Source organism: Aspergillus steynii, assembly GCF_002849105.1.
Source record: "Aspergillus steynii IBT 23096 chromosome Unknown P170scaffold_8, whole genome shotgun sequence".
NCBI classification, from domain to species: Eukaryota; Fungi; Ascomycota; class Eurotiomycetes; order Eurotiales; family Aspergillaceae; genus Aspergillus; species Aspergillus steynii.
In genome coordinates this window covers 932,976-951,506 of record NW_020194405.1, presented here as the reverse complement: position 1 = coordinate 951,506, position 18,531 = coordinate 932,976, and the positions used below count along the sequence as shown (strand labels likewise).

Here is an 18,531-nt window from a genome sequence, read left to right as displayed (position 1 = left end):
TCCCCCCGGAGACGATCAGCTTTCTTCTTTACCTTTCACTCACCAAATAGCTACACGTCATATTCCACCTGCCACCATGACCACCAAATTTGCTTCCTTTGACAGAGTAGACCTCACCTACAAAGTTGTCAATGGTCAAAATCTCGATACATCAGTCCTCATCCCCAAAGCACTACAATCTCAACCGAGAGGCGAATACCCCGTTCTGGTCTACTGGCACGGCGGCGGCTTCATAATCGGCGACCGCATGTACGAAGGCTGGTTTGCGCCATGGTAATCACGACCACCCACACCCATTTAATACAGACCTCACTAAATAAGCCCTTACCAGGATGCTCGATCTCTGCCTCTCCAACTCCGCAATCATCATATCCCCCGACTACAGACTCATCCCGGAGTCCAACGCCGCCGATATCCTCTCCGACGTCGAGTCCTTCTGGCTCTGGCTCCGCAATGATCTCCCTTCACAAACCTCCTCGTGGACCGCCCGTCCAGACCTATCCCGAGTCGCATGCGCAGGGACCTCAGCAGGAGGCTACCTCGCCGTTCAATCATCCCTCCTCTTTCCGCACCTCTCGCCAATCAAAGTCCTACTCACCATCGCGGGCTCCCTCTACACCGACATCCCGCATTACAAAGTCCCCGGGCCGAAGATGATACTGGGAAAGAGGCCGCCTCCTCCACGGAAGGCCGAGATGATTATACGTGAATATACGCGGAATATGAAGGAGGGGGTGATTCGGACCAGCGGGGATGCGGTTGAGATGTGGGAGTTCTTGACGTGTGTTTTGCAGCAGGCTTATTTGCCGAGGTGGTTGGGGCTGAAGGCGGATGAGAGGTTCGAGGTGATGAGGATGATTGAGAAGGTGGATTTCATGCCGCCGATTTGGTTGGTGCAGGGGAAGGAGGATTCTGTGGTATGTTTTGTTTTTCTTTTGCTTTGTAGAAACCTCGCCTTTTTCGGTTGTTCTCGGCCCCGGTTTATGGGTGGATGTGGAGTTGTTGGGATGAATATTGGGGTCTGGACATGCTGACATATTGTATCAGGTTCCTCAGATGTGTGCTACCGGGTTTGTGGATCGGTTAAAGGTGATTTTACCTGACGTGCCGGTGATGTTGAGCCTTGAAAAGGGCGATCATGGATTCGAGGTGATGCATACTGTAGAAGATGAATGGGTGAAAGAAGGAATCGAGTTCATGACCAGATTCTGGCCTTGATACGCGATGTAAATTCTCAATTCTTTTCGCGGTTTGAGTGATAGTGCTACTGTTTTGGAAAGAATTATCTTGCAAATGTGTCATTTGGTAAAGTTAAGAAATCAATGTCTCCACTGCTGCTCTCTGAAAACATGCGATCCCAAGAACCACCCGTCTCTTTTACATTGTAGCCCTTACATTACTCGCGTGGAATCAGTCCGACCTGCACTCCCCCAAATATGCTGGCAGAAACGCGAACCGACTCCTTGTATCTGGTGAAATCGCGCTGCTCAACCGCCTTGAACGTTTGTACCAGACGTACAATTGTGTATCCCGCTTCCGTCAATGCATACTGCTGTCCCAGGCAGATACGCGGTCCGCCATTGAATGGGATGTATGCCCAGCCAGGACGGAAGGTAGGTTCGCCCCATCGTTCGGGTCGAAATTCGTGGGCGTCGGGTCCGTAGATGTCGGATCGGCGATGGAGGACGTAAGTGGGGAATGAGATTCTGTATAATCGATTATACGTTAGTCCCTATATTTGAATCGGAGGCTGCTGAGGAAAAATACTTCTGGCCCTTGGGAATGAATATCGGAGATTTATGATCGGGACCACCTCCTGTAGGAAGCATCGTGTCGCGCACTGCAACACGACTGTTGATGGGAGCGACGGGATGAACTCGGAGAGCTGGTTGATGATAGATTCAGCAAAGGCCATCTTATATAAAGGCTGTGATAACTTACTCTCGTTCATGACATAGCGCAAATAGGTCAGCTTCTTCAACTCTTCATAGCTTGGCGGCTTTCCATTAAGCTCCCCGATCTCAGCCTCCAACTTTGTCCAAACATCTGGGTGTCGAGCAAGCAGATAGAATACATGCCCAAGCAGACTAGCAGTTGTATCGCGACCGGCTTGCATGACATTCAGGGTCTCCGAACGCAGCCGCTGAGGATCAGATACAGATTCCATCAAGCTGTCCAGGAAGATGTATTGATTGGGCTTTCCTTGCGCACGACGAGCAACTGCCTTTGCAATCACCTTATCAACAAACTTGTGGACTGTTTTGCATGCCTTCGTGAAGTCTCTGTTGAAGTACAAGAACAGGTATGGACCATAGTGAAGACGACGAACGGTTTCCGCACTGGCGTAGTCGAATGCAGCACCGAATCTGGCCTCGTCGGAGTCTTCGGCGGCTTCAAAGGCGCGGACTGATTCTCCGAAGAGAAACTCAGATGAGGCATCGACTGGATATCATGAGCTCGTATCCTCATACAATCAAGATCTATGATCACACTTACAGGCTAGCTTGAAGAACATGTCCTGGATGTCGATCGTACTTCCGTCCTTCGGAAAATGTCGCAACATTTCTTGGATATGTCCTTCTAGAGTTGAAAAATCGGTATACAGTGCCTTGCCCATGTTCGGTCGAACCAACGCCCGAGAATGCTCCCAGTCCTTGCCATCAGTCGTGAAGACGCCTTTTCCCATCAACGGTCCCAGGGCGACCTGTCTGAAGCCAAGGGAGTAGTCCTCAAATCGACTAGCTTGAAGGGTCTTGATGTTCTCGGGCTCAGACGTATTGATGATTCTACCACCAATGGTGTGCGTCTGAAAGGTGTAGCCCCCGGCGATATGTCTCTTCTGTATGAGCTCTAGACCTCGGTGCTCTTGGAAGGCACGCATGGTCTCCTTGTCATAGTTTCCGCCCTCTGGACGAAGGACATCGGCGAGTACGATGGGATCTTTGGTGCCATGCTTCGTGGCATAGTAGCGATTAGCCTTCCATCTCCTCGTCCGCTGCACGATTCGCCTGATTGCCACAAGCAGAATAGCGACCAGCACCAGATATGGCCACATGATGTCTTATTTCCCTCTTTCGTTTGCGACTAGCAGGGATGGCTTGTGTCCAGAAAGTGTTCAAGAAGTATATTGTCGGATTTGTCACGCCCACCACAGTATCCTTAGGGCTCAAAGAAGGGTGAGGTCGTTGTGGAAAGATAGTATCAAAATAGTTCAGTCATTGGGACCACTGTAATTGTATTACACGCTTATCATATATGATAACAATTGCATCACTCACTGACTAGCTTGGCTCTGCTGAGGTGAGACTTGACTCCCGATTGAATGCTTGAAACATATCTTGTTCCGTGTTAGCCGGCCAGTGGCTTAGTATGCCTAGTATGAGATGTCGTACAAGATGCCATTACTATCCATTCACCGGGCGCTGGGTTACCCCCCCTCCTTGTTGCCCCACAGATAGGTAGTGACACTCATTCAATCGAAAGGAATCCTTCGCCCATGTGGACGTGGAGCCATTACTTCTGCTGGATGGAAGGATTCGCAAGGATTCCGGTGGCGTAATCAGATTCTGATCGACTGTCGGTCCGATCCGCTGTGGTGTAATCAATTATTTGAAATCGTACTGTATTCCAACATTGTCAATACACGACCTCTGTTTCTGCCGGCAGTACAGAAATCGCAGTATTTGCGATGTACCGAAACGTGTTACTGTTTCTGGTCCAGTGATCGGCTTGGCTCCTCTCTTGCTCTCGACTCCTCCCTATTCCTCCCATTTCCTCATTTCATCGACTTGTTCTCACAAGGAGATCGGTAAGAATCCTCCTGCGCCGACCTCCATCCTTTCTTCCGTCGCATGTCATTCCATCCACTCAATTCTCTCTCCATAGCCATCGCCTGGCTAGGATAACCAACTCCGGTTCATCCATCTCTATAAATTGTCTCGGCCATGGCCGAAAAGGCAGCCAGCAGCTCGGCAATCCATGGTTCCCTAAATAATATCCCAGTGTCCCAACCACAAGGGGCATCGGACCCTAACCTAGTGAGTCCTTGTTCCTACCTGGCGAAATTTAATCGTTAGCCAACCCAATTTGTTGACAGGTAACATGGAATGGTCCGGATGACCCAGAGAACCCCAAGAATTGGCCGCAGAGTCGAAAATGGACGACAATTCTTCCTATGTCCCTGTTTAACTTCCTCTCATCAATCAGCTCCGCTACCATGGCACCGGCATTAACCGCCATCCAAGAAGATCTCAACTTTTCCTCTAGTCTCCTAGCTGTCTTATCTCTGTCGGCATTCTTACTAGGGACAGCATTCATTCCATTGTTCACAGCCCCGCTGTCAGAAGTATTTGGCAGATCCTTAATTCTTCAGTCCGCGAACATCTTTTATATCGTCTTCAACACACTCTGTGGAGTAGCGCGGACTCCGACTCAGCTTATTGTCTTCCGCTTCTTTGCGGGCTTAGGTGGAGCGGGTCCTTTTGCAGTATGCCATTCTAACTCCGCGTGCAACCAATCTTTCTCAGTTGCTAATTGAGATTCATCTGTTAGATTGGCAGTGGTATAAATGCCGACCTCTTTACTCCCCGAGAACGTGGACAAGCTCTTGCAGTTTATACCCTAGCTCCTCTGGCAGGAGTGGCGATCGGCCCGATTGCAGGCGGCTTCCTGGTCCAATACACATCCTGGCGCTGGTGCTTCTACGTTGTGTCTATTGCCGGTGGTGCCATTCAGGTTTTCTGTCTGCCTTTTTTCCGAGAAACATTTGCGCCCATCCTCCTCCAGAAACGCTGCAGACGTCTCCAGAAGAGCACTGGAAACCTCAACCTCTATACCGAACACGACACCGTGTCGCTTCCAAAGCTTCTAAGTACCAGCATTGTAAGGCCTCTCAAACTACTCGCGACTCAGCCTGTCGTGCAGGTGTGGAGCTTATATTGCGCATACCTGTACGGCATTCTCTATCTACTGATTGCAAGTTTTCCGGACGTGTGGACAGACGTCTACGGTGAGTCCGTGTCCATTGGATCGCTCAACTACATCTCCATGTTCATCGGAATGGGCGTGGCTTCTCAGATCGGAACACGACTAGCCGACCGATATTATAGGAAGCTCTGTGACAACAACGGAGGCCAGGGTCTTCCTGAGTTTCGTCTTCCGGTCCTCATCCTCGGGGCCTTTATTGTGCCGGTGGGTCTCTTCTGGTACGGGTGGAGTGCCAGATCAAATATCCACTGGATCATGCCGTGAGTAGAGTCTTCCCTCATGGCGGAATATTCGATGGCAAAATCAACGCTGATGTTCGATTTCAGCAATATCGGCGCGGCAATCTACAGTGCCGGGACCATTTTAGAAATTCTTTGTGTCATGGGTTATATCATTGACACCTATCAGAAATATGCCGCAAGTGCCATGGCAGCTATCATTGTGCTACGGAGCATTCTTGCCTTTGCCCTACCCCTAGCAGCACCTAGCCTGTAAGCTTTCCATCCTAAAAAATTCCCATAAAGCACTTTGGCCCATGCCAATTCTATGCGATTCGTCTGAAACTAATCGTTTGAAAGTTATGGCAACCTAGGAAACGGATGGGGCAACACGCTCCTAGCATTGATGGCAACGTTTATCGGTATCCCCTGTACCGTTGCACTTAAGTACTACGGACCCGCTCTCAGAAAGCGGAGTCCATACGCTAGAGACGACTAATTCCAATGAAGTTATTGAATATAGACCGTATGTGAGATCTTAAGTTCCCGTATGCGAGTCAACTGTAGTTCATGAGAGCCTTCTGAAGTCCGTTCCGTTCACATTTAGACTAATGAAGTTAAATGATAGCGCCGCACTTTTTGGAATAATATTTGAGGGTGGTATGTTAGATGGCTCGAACTCTATTTGACACCGGCAGTCACTCGATGAGCCTCTGCAGACACTGATCAATATAACCGGCTTTCAGTATTCAAAATCCGCTTGTGCGATGTCTCTACGACCTTGGGATGACGGTCACCGTGGGATTCCATTTTTCTTTTATCTCTGTCCGGATTATAATTTGCACACTGTTTCATTCTGGTGCCAGGTCTCATGTTCATGGCCGAATAATTTCACACTGTCAGGAATTTGGATCCTCCCATATTTTCGCTGTCCATTCCAATCTTCGACGGTACAACCTAACTGACAAAGGCAGACGAAAGGCTCAATTTGGAACAAGCTAAAATGACATTACTCGAAATCATCATTTCTCTTTTTGATTCCCAATATTCCTCACAATGACCTCCTTCAGACGAAGAACACCCTCGACAATATCCCGTTCATCCACCCACATATAACACAGCCTCAGCTGCCGACGAAGAACACCCGGGACTTCATTCCCTGGTACAGCAAACACAGGTCCGTTTCCGAGAATTAGATTTCCCCGACTCTCTGCGTCCCTGCATACCTTAGAATTGTCCAGGTGAGCAGGAAGAGTAAGCCAAACGAAATATCCTCCCGCCGGCATTATCTCTCCATCTGGTTGAAATGACACGCCAAGTGGTACGAGATGCTCTCTGATCGCCGACGAAATGGCGTTGAATCGACGCGTACAGGCTGGAATCAGGTCCTTCTCGATATGAGTCGTCAATGACCCATCTCGGAGAAGTTGGTTGATGAATGTGGACATTAATTGCGATGGCGCCCCTCCAGAAATGTTGGATCCACTGATCTCGTCAGTAGCGACTCATATTCAAGGGACATATTCGGTGATCACATACCATTGAGACAACCCATAAACCAGAGCAGCTGGCCCCTCAGCCCATCCCACCCGACATCCGGGTCCGATAAGCTTACTGAACGAGCCGTTGCTGAGAGCATTTCCGAACTGATCTCGCAGCCCACCATCGAGGTTTCTGTCAATATCGACGATCCGCGGTGGTGGGACTGTGGTTTTCTGTGAGGCTGCAGCGGATGCATGCAAGAAGTCATAAACATCGTCGCTGACAATCAGCGCGTCGTGTTTGCGAGATACTCGAATGAGTTCCTCTCGCCGGGAAATCGGCATCGTGATGCCCGTGGGATTGGCGAACGTCGGAACGCAATATATGATATGCTTGTAGATCTTCCGATACGGTAATGATGGCTTCATCGGTGTCTACTCGAAATTAGTGCCCTTGAACAGAACATCGCATGATGCATACATACTTCACAGAGTCGGTCCAAAATTGCCGGATCTTTCTCTGCCCGCGAAATCGCCTTGTCGAGGGCCTTCGCATCCATCCCCTCTGCATCCTCTGGGATAGCTTTCAGAAGGCCATGAAATCCCGCATCTTCAAAGACCTGGAAAACCAAGTGATAAGTCGGTTGAGGCAACCATATGGCCCTGGTTTGCACTGGGTCGGTAAACACCTGCAGCAAGCACGCCAGGTTTTGACTCGCACCGCCAGTAATACAAATGCGCCCGGCATCAATCGAATGTGCCGGCTGATATGCACTGCTCAACCATTTGGCGATGTTTTCCCGGAGTGGCAAATATCCCTCGTCCGGGCCATAGTCGCAACCCGGGCCCGAGATCGTCGGATCCGATAACGCGGCGGAAGCAGCGTGTTTGAGCAGCTCCGTTGGAACCAGATTGTGGGCTGGGGAGCCTCGGAAGAAGTTGATTTGGTGTTTCCTGTGCATTTTCGTTCGGAATTGTGTCATCTTTTTATAAGGTGGGGGAATCGAGGACTTTATATTGTTTCCTGTTGGACGATGGATGGGACCTTGGGTCGATCCCCCGAAATGGTAAGGTATGCGATCGGACCAATCGGCGTGGATTTTGCTGATTTTTGATTATCTAGGATGGATTGACTAGCCTCGCTATCTTCGATTTGATATGACATCTTTTCACCCTTCGATGTGTCTATTTAAAACCGTAAATCCCATTCAATCTGGGGTCCCAATCTAGGCAACTCTTCCGCCACGGTTTGCACGTCTTTATCGCCGCGTCCACTCACACACAAGACGACATCTTTGCCCTTGCCCAGTTTACGTGCAACCCGAATCACTCCCCAAACTGCATGCGAGGATTCCAACGCAGGAATGATACCCTCCAGCTGGGACAATAAGCGGAATCCCTCGAACGCATTGGCATCGGTCGCTGCCAGAAACGTCGCTCGGTTCGCGTACTTCCAACTCGCCAACTCAGGCCCAACGCCAGGATAATCCAATCCTGCGGACACCGAGTGTGTCTCGGAGATCTGGCCATGCTGGTTTTGAAGCACATAGGTTTTCACGCCGTGCAAAACACCAACCGAGCCGCCGCTCAACGTCGCAGAGTGCTTCTCCTTGCCATCTCCACCGGCCTCAACGCCAAATAACTGAACCGACGGATCATCGGAGAAAGGATAGAACATGCCCGCAGCGTTGGAACCGCCTCCCACGCAGGCAACCACCGCGTCGGGCAGTTTTCCAATCTCCCGGCCTAACTGCTCTTTCGTCTCCTTGCCAATAACCGACTGGAACGTCCTCACCATCGTCGGGAACGGATGCGGCCCGATCGTCGACCCAATGATGTAGTGCGTGGTATCCAGTCGAACGATCCAAGCGCGGAACGCCTCGTTGACCGCGTCACGAAGGGTTCGCGCTCCTGCCTCGACAGGGATCACCTCGGCACCGAGCAATCGGATCCTGAAGACATTGAGTGCCTGTCTCCGGACGTCCTCGGCGCCCATGTAAATCGTACACTTCATGCCTAGTTTTGCGCAGACCGTGGCGGTCGCAACGCCGTGTTGCCCTGCGCCTGTCTCCGCGATGATTTCCGTCTTACCCAACCGACGAGCGACGAGGATCTGCCCGATCGCGTTATTAATTTTATGTGAGCCAGTATGATTCAGGTCTTCTCGCTTCAGCCAGATATTTGCCCCGCCGGCATACTCGCTCAATCGGTTCGCGAGATGCAGACTAGACGGACGCCCCATGTACGGGTAGAACGAGCGATATTCCTCCCAGAAGGCAGGATCGTTCACGGCCTCTTTGAACCCAACTTCCAGCTCGCTGATGCATTTCGTCAACGCCTCGGGAATATATTGACCGCCGAAGTCACCGAAGCGCCCGGTTGTGTCGCTGATGGATGGAGGTTCCTCGTTCGCTTCATTCGTCGCGCTTTGGCTCTTGGGTTCAGGAATTTGTCCAGTCGCTGCTGATCTTGAGACACTGCGCCCTGTGATTCCAGAGCAATACTCCTGGATGACCTGCGCTCCTTGTCCGGGCGCAGTATTCGACAACTGCGTGATAATCTCGCTTCCGATGACAGCGCCGTCCGCAATGGATGTGACGCTGAGGAAGTGCTCGCGCGTACTAATCCCAAAGCCGACCGCGATGGGGACGTTCCCGGACAAGTCCTTGACCTTTTGCATCAGCTCGGGGAGGTTCGTATTCAAGGACCCTGTGGCACCCGTGACACCCATTCTCGAGACTAGGTAGATAAAAGAGTCGGCAATGGAGCAGAGCGTCTTCATTCGGGCCTCGGGTGTAGAAGGCGCGATCAGGGGGACGTATGACAGACTATAGAACGATCGAATCAGCCCCATAACCAGAATGAATGGCAGAGGGAACAGCATAGCACTCACCCAGCTCCCGCGCAACTATTCCGAAACCGAACCGCCTCTTCAGGTGGTAAATCAACAATAATGAAACCACTCACGCCAGCGTCGCGGCAATCGCGGAGGAGCTTGGCCTCCCCATACCTCAGGATGGGGTTATAGTAGCCCATGAACAGAACAGGGGTTTGCAGACCATTTGCCCGTGCATCTTTGACCATCTGCAGCATTGACGAGACTGTGACCCCATTATCCAGCGCCTTCAGGTTGGATTTCTGAATCGTCGGACCGTCAGCAATGGGGTCTGTGAATGGGAGGCCGAGTTCAATAATATCTATTTCCCAGTTAGTGTCATTTCTTCAGTTGAAATAAATCCCGAGAAAGTAAATCACGAACCAGCTCCCCCAGCCTCCATGCCCAACATAATGTCCACCGTCTCATGGGCCGTGGGATACCCAGCCGTGACATACGTCACCAGGGCCGGGCGCCCTGCTGCCTTGCACTGCGCAAAGGTATTTTTAATATGCTCCATGATGGATTGTTCATTGGGGGAATTCAGAAAGAGAGAAAATCGGCAATCCAGGGCTTTTATACGAGAGAAAACCGCCGGCAGAGATATTGACCTCCGAACGCCGAAGACCGAGTCGGATGAGTCACAACATACCGGCCGGCAGATGTCTGGACCAGAACGTTGCACAAACAACGCCAATTGAGCTAGGAACTGGCTCTGCATACCTTGGTCGGTATTTGGCTTTTTATTAACTGGATTCTACCTAGTGTGGAGAATTCGACTTCGCGTGGGGGAGTCTAGCTCGATCGATTCCCATTTCGCCCCTATTAACCTGACAAGCCTCCTGCGGAGAGTGGTTATATTTATGTGTGGGACGAAATGGATGTTGTTTGTTTGATATTTGGAGAGTTACCTCTGCTAATCTAGATCAAGGACAAATCTCGATACATTAAACTAAGTCCCCTGTATCTTCCTCCTCATTCCTCGTTCCTCCCTCCATTCCCCTCATCCAACTACACGCCCCTCAGCATCTCCTCCGCATGACTTCTCTCCTCCGGCAACCTCTCCACCTCCCTAATCAACGCCTCATGCCCTGCACTCCTCGGCCTAATCGCGACCTCAAACGGCGCCGGATGGCTAATAACCCCCGGCAAAAACTCCGCCGTCACCGGAACCTCCTTCCCGTCTTTCACGGGATTCGTGATCCGCAAACTCGCGACCGCCTGGGCAATTGTGAGATAGATATCCGCGTTCGCAAGCACCTTGCCCGGACAAATGCGTCGACCGAACCCGAACGCGAAGAGGTTCGGGTCTCGTTCCGGCGTGTGCCCGTTCTCGGACAGGAAGCGCTCCGGCTTGAAGGTCATTGGGTCGGCGTAGATGGCTGGGTCGTGCATGAAGCCCCTGCAAAAATCAATCATCAATAATCTCGCATAGCACAGGACGATAAAAGAGGGTGGGGGGAGAGGGGGTCCTACCAGATATTCGGAATCATGATCGCTCCTTTCGGGATGCGATACCCCTCGTAGATATCCTCTTCACTGGATTTATGCACGAATCCGACCGGCGCGATCGGGTGCCAGCGCAGAATCTCCTGCACCATGGCGTTGATGTAGGGCAGGTTGTCGCGGTCTTGGAAACCAGGCAGGCGAGAGGTTCCGACCACGCGGTCGATTTCTTCCTGGGCGCGCTTTTGGACGGCCGGATAGAGCGCCATGGCGAGGAAGAAGCAGGCGATAGATGAGACGGTCTGGAGCGGTGGTTGTCAGACGTGGACTGTAGGTTAGGGGAACTGGAAACTCACAGCGTCAGCTCCACCGGCATAAAGCGACACAGCGGACCACTTCAGGACCATCTCTTCTTCTGATCCGGGCTCGATGTGCTCTTTGCCGAGGCTACTGGAGACAAAGGACGGGGCGTTTTTCTTCTCTGCCATCTGTCGCTTGACGAAGTAGTATGGCAGGTCTCGCATGCGCGCGACGCTCTGCTTGTACTCTTCTGCTGTCTTCTTGAACCCGCCGCCTGGAAGCCAGCTGGGGAAGTGTTTGACTTGAAGATCGTTAATACATCTATCCACGCCATCATCAAGGACAAGGATACTAACAAGCCGGGACAAGATTCACAAGCCATCCGTGAGGAACAACGACATCGCAGAATTCACCCATGCCTTTCTCCACCAGGTCGACGAGAGGATCACGGCCCTTCGGCTCGACGTTGTATCCGTAGCCGATCTTGAGGATTGCCGCGCCTGTTTCTCTTTACGTCGCCTGTTAGCTGGAAGCAGTAGATAATAAGAAGCGAAGACGGGACTAACTTCCGAATATGCTCCATCAACTGATTCGGCGCTTGTATCACCCGCAATAAGAACTTCCGGACCTCGACGTCCACAATATCATTAAACCTAGCAACCGCCGCGGTGGTCCCGAGTTCTCGGTGCAGAGCCTTGCGATGTGTTCGGAATAGAGGCGTGCATTGAAGTAGACTCAGCGCTTGATCCCAGCCGGATCTAATTCAACCAGAGTCAGGAATTGAAAATCTAAACACCCCCCACAGCAAGAGGTGACTTAACGTACAGCTCGGCCATCGGGAATTCCGGCCTTGCAGAATGAACGGCAGATCGCTTTTCGAACAGCGTGATTGCCGCGTCGGCATCATTGATGATGATCAGCGTCTGGCCGAAAATATTCAGCGCACTAATTGGGCCTGTCCGGTTAATTGTTAGCTCTACATACTCTCTAGCCTCGAAAGACAAAGCACCATACCATATAGATCCTTATATTTCCACCAATGCAACCATTCATGCGATCCAGAGGGAGGTAGATCACGCAAGTTGCCAATAATTAGCTTCCCGGGAGGCCCGGGCGGGAGCGGTGCAGTCGCGCGTTTTCGACCGAACAGGGACTTGGAGATATAGAGCGCGATGGCGCCCACAACCACGTATAAAACCAAAGACATAGTTGGCGGTCGATTGTTGACAGCCTTAACTGGAGGAACCTGAGATTTGTTTCGCACGACGAGCGGGGCTCGCGAATAAATAATCATGACATGGGGAAGGATTTCTACGGGTGCGGCGATGACTTCATGGCGGGAACTGCGAGAAACGGCCCTTGCGTCAGCTGAAAAATGAAGTCAGTGCACGAGGATGATCATACCTATCACAGTGTCTAGTAACACAGACCACATGGTTGGTCTAGAGCATGGATAGGCAGAAGTTTAACAATGCAGCTATGGGCTTGTTAGTAATACGAAGTCGCAGATTTGCTGCGTATTTGAACTGGAAGGTAAACCAGTAGGGCCGAGAGCTGACAAAAGAAGCTCTTTCCCTCGTGATGTAGTATCGAAAGATTATAATTCATGGCACAGGTGGGGATCAAGGAACCGTAGAAGGATGCCCTAGACAAGGTCTATACGAGATCTGTCACAAGGAGAAGATGTGATTGGCCAGGGCTGAGTGCCATGGCTTGAACAATGTCATTTTCACCCATGTGGCTTATGCATCTTGTCACGGTTGCATTAGTGCATCCTTTGTCTCCGATCACTGCATTCCTCGGAAATGCTCTTGCCAGGAGGGATGCGGGCGCAATGAAGCTTGCTCTTCTTGGCAGTCGTTGGGCCAATATGCGATTGGAGAGTATTGTGTTGTGCCTCTAAGATCCATTCCAATGCCTTGAAGTAAGCCTGTTGATGATATGACGGTGCATCAAGCTGCAGCCTATATGATCTTCGATACTGTCGATGTGGGAACCGAGTCCAATCTGTGGAGTGAGCGATGACAGGTCACATGTAAAAATCCGAAAATTATGATGTACTATATTGAGTCGTTGCCCCGATAAGCACTGTCGTAGGGGCACTATTCGCCCAGCCATAGGGCAGTTCAATCACATAAACGTCCCGTCATTGTCCCTGCGGCATACCCTGATTACCACTCGTCCTCCTCAATCTCTTGTCCCAGTTTCGCACACAGCTTTTCCAGCGCCTTCTTATCCTCATTAAAGCAGTCGGGACGCTCCCCGTCAGGACCGTCATAATAATGCGTCGCCTTCGTGTACGGAGTAGGCCCAAGCCCATCGGAAAACACCATATACCTATCTTCCGGCAGATTGACCTGAATGAATTGCTCCTGCTCGAAAGGAGTGCTGTCATCTTCCCACCAATGCGGGCAATGCCCGAACCGAAAGTGTCGCAGATGGGATAGTCCGTCTTTGAAGGCGTTGAAGTAGTCATACCAGCGCTTTTCATACTTTGAGTGCCCCTTGTCTCCTAGGCCTTCTACCGAGATGAAACAGGCAGGGTCCAAGAATGTCCGTTCTTTATCGTAAATTGAGACTTCATAGAGGATAGGGCAGTCGTCCAGATACAACTCGGTGAGTGTGTCAGCGTGCGAGAGAATCCAGCTAAGCTGAGAGTCGTGGACAAAGGCATGGTTACCCAAAGCAAGAGTCTTCAGGTGTGGGAAATGGAGTTTTCTCGGGTCAAATTTCGGATAGAAGCCAAAATAGTTGCTCGAGTAGATGGTCAGATGTTGCAGGTTTGCTAAAGTTGGCTGCAGCCAAAAGGACGAAAGTTCTGGGAAGAACTTGTGCGGCTCGTCTTGCTATTCCTATCGTCAGTTACATGCACCAGGGGAAATATTCAGGCAGCATGGCCTGGCATACCTCTAGATCGTTCTCGCCGTTTCCTTCACTATGTTCGTTGGTGACGTTCAGCCGCAGCGTGTGAAGACCTGCCAGGACCTTCTTGATATCCCTAAAAACCTCTTCATCTGTCTCGTTGATATTCTGCAGGTCACGGATGCCTAGTTCCCTGATAGGTTGGGGCAGCGAGGCCAATGCTTTCATAAATGACTTCATAACGCTGTGACGGAAGGGGGGCTCTTGGTCACAATAGTCCAAGGAATCAAGCGATTCCTGTCCATAGCACTCATGTGCAAACCGCAGCACAACGCCCTGCAGTCTGGGAAGCTCCTTCAGTCGGTCGAAGAATTTACTAAATCGTCGAGGAAGGAAAATCTCTTCTTCCTCGTCATTGTCGTACTCGTCGATTTCAATTTTCTGTCGCATGTCAGCTCCAATGTCTAGCAGTCCCTTGCACCAGGACAGAGCTCACATGATCCCACTTAGTGGTATCCAGATACACCTTCGTGATGCAGGAGGCGAGCGTTGAATCATCCAGGATATTCTCCAGCCTCTCACAGCTCTCATCTGTCGGCACGACGCAGGTAGATCGAAAAAGCCATTGCTTGCTGGCAACGCTTAGCACTCGACAAACCAGCCGCAGACTCAGCAATGAATCACGATCGGCATAATACGCGATCCGATGGATGATTTCGTTTGGGAGCGATAGAATATCCGTCATCCTGAAGTGTGTGGGTGTGATCTGACTCGCAAAACCAGAGCATCTCGCCCCGGGGATTTATATTTCCCATCGCAGCCATCGTCGCCAGAACCATGGACAGGCAACAGGGCCTAGTGCCGATAGCCTGTTGCCGACTAACTCAACGATGCTGGCGGTGGCTCGACTTGGGATCGGAGCCAAGTTCTAGCGGGTTGTCGAGAAATTATTGGCCCCCAATGAGGACCCGTTCCTGGCCCGGTCGGGTTTAGCGCAAGGCTGCAATCTGTTGGTGTCCGGAAGGCTCAGGCATCACAGACTCGGAGTCATAATGTTCCGGTCCGCAGGTCGCCGACTGTTGCCTCAGGTTTCCTCCGTCTTTCGATCCTCAACAGTTGACTGTCTACAGGTCTTTACTAGAGTTTATAGAAACTATGACGTTTCATATTGAACAGCGAAAAGCATTTTGATCTACATTGCAGCAAGCGTTGTATTGCCAGTGAGCGAATGAAATCCTTCGACGCAATTCACCGTATGTATATTCTGAAACATATGCTAATCACCACCCCAACAGTCTAGCCTACATATCGTCACCGATGAGCAACAACGAGATGCCACCGAACTTGGAATTGTCTGTCAAGCAATTGTGATATTGACTAATGGAGCGGATTGTCTCAGAATATATACCGTTACCAGACTGTCACTCAGAAAGTCGAGAATCGAACAGCATATCGCTTTCAGTGCGGATCTTGTTGATAGGCAAATGGGCACGATGGCTACAAAGTGATCCTTGCACTTATTTTGGGTAGGGCTTGTAGGACTATCGTCTACGCGGACATGACAAAAAACATGAGTTTTTTCTAGCGAGACCCGACAGTTGCAGGCTGTATGTTGGCCAATTCCCGAGTTTATCGAAGCGCAGTGGCAGTCGCAGCAGGGCGACGGGGACGGAACTCCAGGACCGATTTGGTATTTTGCCTCACGTCCAATAGGTGATTGTATTGATCGTCAGGCCTTGACGTCCCATCGGGCAGCTGGAAGTCATACCGCATCAGAATCCTGCTGAGCGTTGCCTTCAGCACGTTCACGGCAAGAAAGCGGCCTGGACAGGCGTGTGTACCGGCGCCGAATTCGAGGGAATCAGGCCTAATATATTCCATAGGTTAGCTGTTCAGTTCCGTCCCCGGCCGATCGAGCGGAGACCACTATTTCTTACCCTGAAAAGACATAGGTAAAGCGATTGGAACCATCCGACGCTCTCTTCTTTTCTGCCCACTGGAAGGGATCAAACGCCCGCTTCTTTCCCCCCTCTTCGATCACGGAGTATGCAGTTCCGGGAAGGGCAACGTATGAGTTGGCCGGGAGGAAGACCCCGTTGGAAAGGGTCATCGGTTGGACGATCTTGCGGTAGACGGATACTGATGTGCATTATTAGTATTCGACTTCAAAGTAATTGGCATGCAAACAGAGGCCTACAGCAATTGGCATGATGGAATTTCTGCGATTCCTTGAAGAAGGAATCCATCAAGTCCAGGCGAGAAAGCTGGAGGGGGGTCAGGTTGGCATCTCCATTGCTCTCCTGCATTAAGCCAGCAACTTCTTGTCTCAGGGGTTCAACGTATTGTGGGTGGGCGGCAATGTCCAGAAGGGCCTGGAGTAGCTGTCAATGAGGTCAGCACTCGCAATCCTCGACATAGACCCCATTGGAAAGCACCACGTACAACTCGCCCTGTGCTCTGGACTCCCGCCAAGTTGGCCATGCCCATCCCCTCTACAAGGAGGTCTGTGTTGGCACGCTCACCAGCTGCATTCTCAATAAACGATTGGATATAGTCGGCAGGAGGCTTAAAATCCGGGTTCTTCACGGCTCTGAGACGATCCTGGACGCGAATACAGAAACCCTGCGTGAGTCATCAAAGAACGACCGCAGTAATGCCACAGAAAAAACAAACCTGATGCATTGAACGCAGAAAAGCGTAGACTCGATTGCAGAATTGGCGGAAACGGCGCGTCTCCGGGAGGATAAGATTCGCAAGCGGCTGCAAAGGCCCCGGCCATTTGGCAATAGCGAGGGCCGCGAAGACGGCCACTTTCGGGAACTCGACACAGAGACCCAGCTATATTGAGAGGGTTTCATCAATCACAGAGTTCGTGTGGCAACGAGTATTGGGACTCACCCATTCCTCGTTACGAGCCGCGTCAACCCCAAGATAGATCCTGTGGTAGACACGTAAAAACACGCCGAGAACGAGGTCGTTCACATTGATTGAACGGGGCTCTGCTCATGAATCAGTTTTACCGTGCTTTTTCACGAATCTAGTCTGGGACCTCACCTGGTCCCTGCCCCACTGCTCGATCAAGAGCCAAATCAATTTCCTGATAGACGCTGTCGATCGTGCGATTGATATTCTTTGTCAGGAACCCTTTGGCATAGGTAACCGTAGTATGCGTCCTGTCGCCTAAGTGAAAGGTTAATCGGACAGACGACCTAGGGAGTACGAGATAGGCCCTTGATACCTGGATCGTTAGGATATAGAGAGCCCAGCTTCGTGTACCTAGGATCAACGTCAGCTGTTAGACTGCGCGTGTCCGGGCCTACATAGTAAGACGTATCCGTACCTCCCCTGAAAGCGTTCACAGAGATCCACAGCCGAAGCTTTGAGTGGTCAGCATACATCCGTGGGAATCTGGTAGGGGCAAATATCATACAAACTTTATGCTCCGGCTGCCATGCGTACTCATTGACAAATTTGGGAGGCAAAACAAGGACATCGCGAAAGGGGGTTTGGAGCACGTAGAGCCGGTCCGGATCCTCATATGCTGTTAGTTCAGAGGGCCCCTCATGGGATCAAGAAGAGCGGTTATTACCTCTGTGTATTGGGCGTCAACAACTGCCTTATAGTTGAGATCCTTTGGTGTTTTCACGACAGGAATTGTAGATGGGTAGCGGACACGAGTCCGGTACTTTCTAACCACGGCCCAAGCCAGAAGAAAAGCCAGGGCCAGCACCTGCCATAAGAAGTTCATTTCCTCTTGCCGAGTGTATTGTGTGTTGTGTGCTGGAAAGCACTCTGCTTGAGAGAAAGGGACATATTCCGGGTATATATGCTTCCTGGCCTCGGGTCCAATCTCCAGCAAGGGGGCAGGCAGGGGCTGCACACCGACTCCTCGGTCAAGTGTCGACAGTCCCTGGCTTGCATCTTCGTAATTGTATACTAGTGACTTGCACGCGCCATTAAAGTCAGTATTTGTACTGACAATTACACATCAAGTAGAAGACTTTGCCTGCGCCTACAAATTACTCGTACCGGGAACTTTACACGAAAATAATATATGGATGTGATCGTGGCGTGTTGAGAATTGCGAAAGTATGGATTAGGGATTGTAGATGTCGTCCAAATGCCCGACGAGCCAATCATGATAGACATGTACATTAAGTGTATGTGCTGCGTACGTATACCAGGACTGGGATTGTCGCGGAATGTGCCCCATGCTTGTCTGGTTCCCGACCAGAGCTCCATTCGTCTGGCAGTCATTCCGTCATCGTTTATGACTGGGTGACTTTGGATCGCGCCAGAGAAGTGCTTGGCTACTGCAGAGATATGCCATCGAAACATCATAGAGCCTCAAAGACGGGCGGGA

General features: G+C 51.0%; 8 protein-coding genes across 8 annotated transcripts; 2 read left to right on the top strand and 6 right to left on the bottom strand.

Moving 5' to 3' along the window:
• Positions 1-76: 76 nt before the first annotated feature.
• Positions 77-1,218, top strand: P170DRAFT_429745 (alpha/beta hydrolase; the record flags this gene model as incomplete). The annotated part of the gene is made up of 3 exons (XM_024847914.1): positions 77-273; positions 332-917; positions 1,048-1,218. The coding sequence occupies 3 exons, from the start codon at positions 77-79 to the stop codon at positions 1,216-1,218; spliced, it is 954 nt and encodes a 317-aa protein (XP_024700337.1).
• A 178-nt stretch (positions 1,219-1,396) lies between these two features.
• On the bottom strand, positions 1,397-3,055 carry P170DRAFT_429744 (cytochrome P450; the record flags this gene model as incomplete). Its single annotated transcript, XM_024847913.1, has 4 exons — positions 1,397-1,706; positions 1,768-1,885; positions 1,942-2,442; positions 2,497-3,055. 4 exons carry the CDS (start codon positions 3,053-3,055, stop codon positions 1,397-1,399), a joined length of 1,488 nt encoding a protein of 495 aa, XP_024700336.1.
• Positions 3,056-3,944: 889 nt separating this feature from the next.
• Positions 3,945-5,703, top strand: P170DRAFT_458619 (MFS transporter; the record flags this gene model as incomplete). The annotated part of the gene is made up of 5 exons (XM_024851809.1): positions 3,945-4,037; positions 4,097-4,486; positions 4,552-5,246; positions 5,313-5,477; positions 5,565-5,703. The coding sequence occupies 5 exons, from the start codon at positions 3,945-3,947 to the stop codon at positions 5,701-5,703; spliced, it is 1,482 nt and encodes a 493-aa protein (XP_024700335.1).
• Positions 5,704-6,226: 523 nt separating this feature from the next.
• Positions 6,227-7,647, bottom strand: P170DRAFT_365878 (aminotransferase-like domain-containing protein; the record flags this gene model as incomplete). The annotated part of the gene is made up of 3 exons (XM_024844731.1): positions 6,227-6,689; positions 6,744-7,120; positions 7,171-7,647. The coding sequence occupies 3 exons, from the start codon at positions 7,645-7,647 to the stop codon at positions 6,227-6,229; spliced, it is 1,317 nt and encodes a 438-aa protein (XP_024700334.1).
• A 210-nt stretch (positions 7,648-7,857) lies between these two features.
• P170DRAFT_440192 (tryptophan synthase beta chain) lies at positions 7,858-10,171 on the bottom strand. Its single transcript, XM_024850022.1, has 3 exons — positions 9,945-10,171; positions 9,579-9,882; positions 7,858-9,513 (listed from the first exon to the last, which is right to left on the bottom strand). Exons 1-3 carry the CDS (start codon positions 10,078-10,080, stop codon positions 7,875-7,877), a joined length of 2,079 nt encoding a protein of 692 aa, XP_024700333.1. The 5' UTR covers positions 10,081-10,171; the 3' UTR covers positions 7,858-7,874.
• A 272-nt stretch (positions 10,172-10,443) lies between these two features.
• On the bottom strand, positions 10,444-12,858 carry P170DRAFT_440191 (cytochrome P450). The gene is made up of 8 exons (XM_024850021.1): positions 12,711-12,858; positions 12,321-12,649; positions 12,132-12,261; positions 11,873-12,064; positions 11,663-11,814; positions 11,363-11,607; positions 11,037-11,308; positions 10,444-10,962 (listed from the first exon to the last, which is right to left on the bottom strand). The coding sequence occupies exons 2-8, from the start codon at positions 12,511-12,513 to the stop codon at positions 10,572-10,574; spliced, it is 1,575 nt and encodes a 524-aa protein (XP_024700332.1). The 5' UTR covers positions 12,514-12,649; positions 12,711-12,858; the 3' UTR covers positions 10,444-10,571.
• Positions 12,859-13,337: 479 nt separating this feature from the next.
• Positions 13,338-15,070, bottom strand: P170DRAFT_415935 (F-box protein). The gene is made up of 3 exons (XM_024847094.1): positions 14,665-15,070; positions 14,214-14,609; positions 13,338-14,152 (listed from the first exon to the last, which is right to left on the bottom strand). The coding sequence occupies exons 1-3, from the start codon at positions 14,911-14,913 to the stop codon at positions 13,478-13,480; spliced, it is 1,320 nt and encodes a 439-aa protein (XP_024700331.1). The 5' UTR covers positions 14,914-15,070; the 3' UTR covers positions 13,338-13,477.
• Positions 15,071-15,797: 727 nt separating this feature from the next.
• Positions 15,798-17,916, bottom strand: P170DRAFT_450085 (cytochrome P450; the record flags this gene model as incomplete). Its single annotated transcript, XM_024851094.1, has 9 exons — positions 15,798-16,035; positions 16,106-16,307; positions 16,366-16,549; positions 16,611-16,769; positions 16,842-17,006; positions 17,067-17,167; positions 17,223-17,341; positions 17,509-17,513; positions 17,758-17,916. The coding sequence occupies 9 exons, from the start codon at positions 17,914-17,916 to the stop codon at positions 15,798-15,800; spliced, it is 1,332 nt and encodes a 443-aa protein (XP_024700330.1).
• Positions 17,917-18,531: the final 615 nt, after the last annotated feature.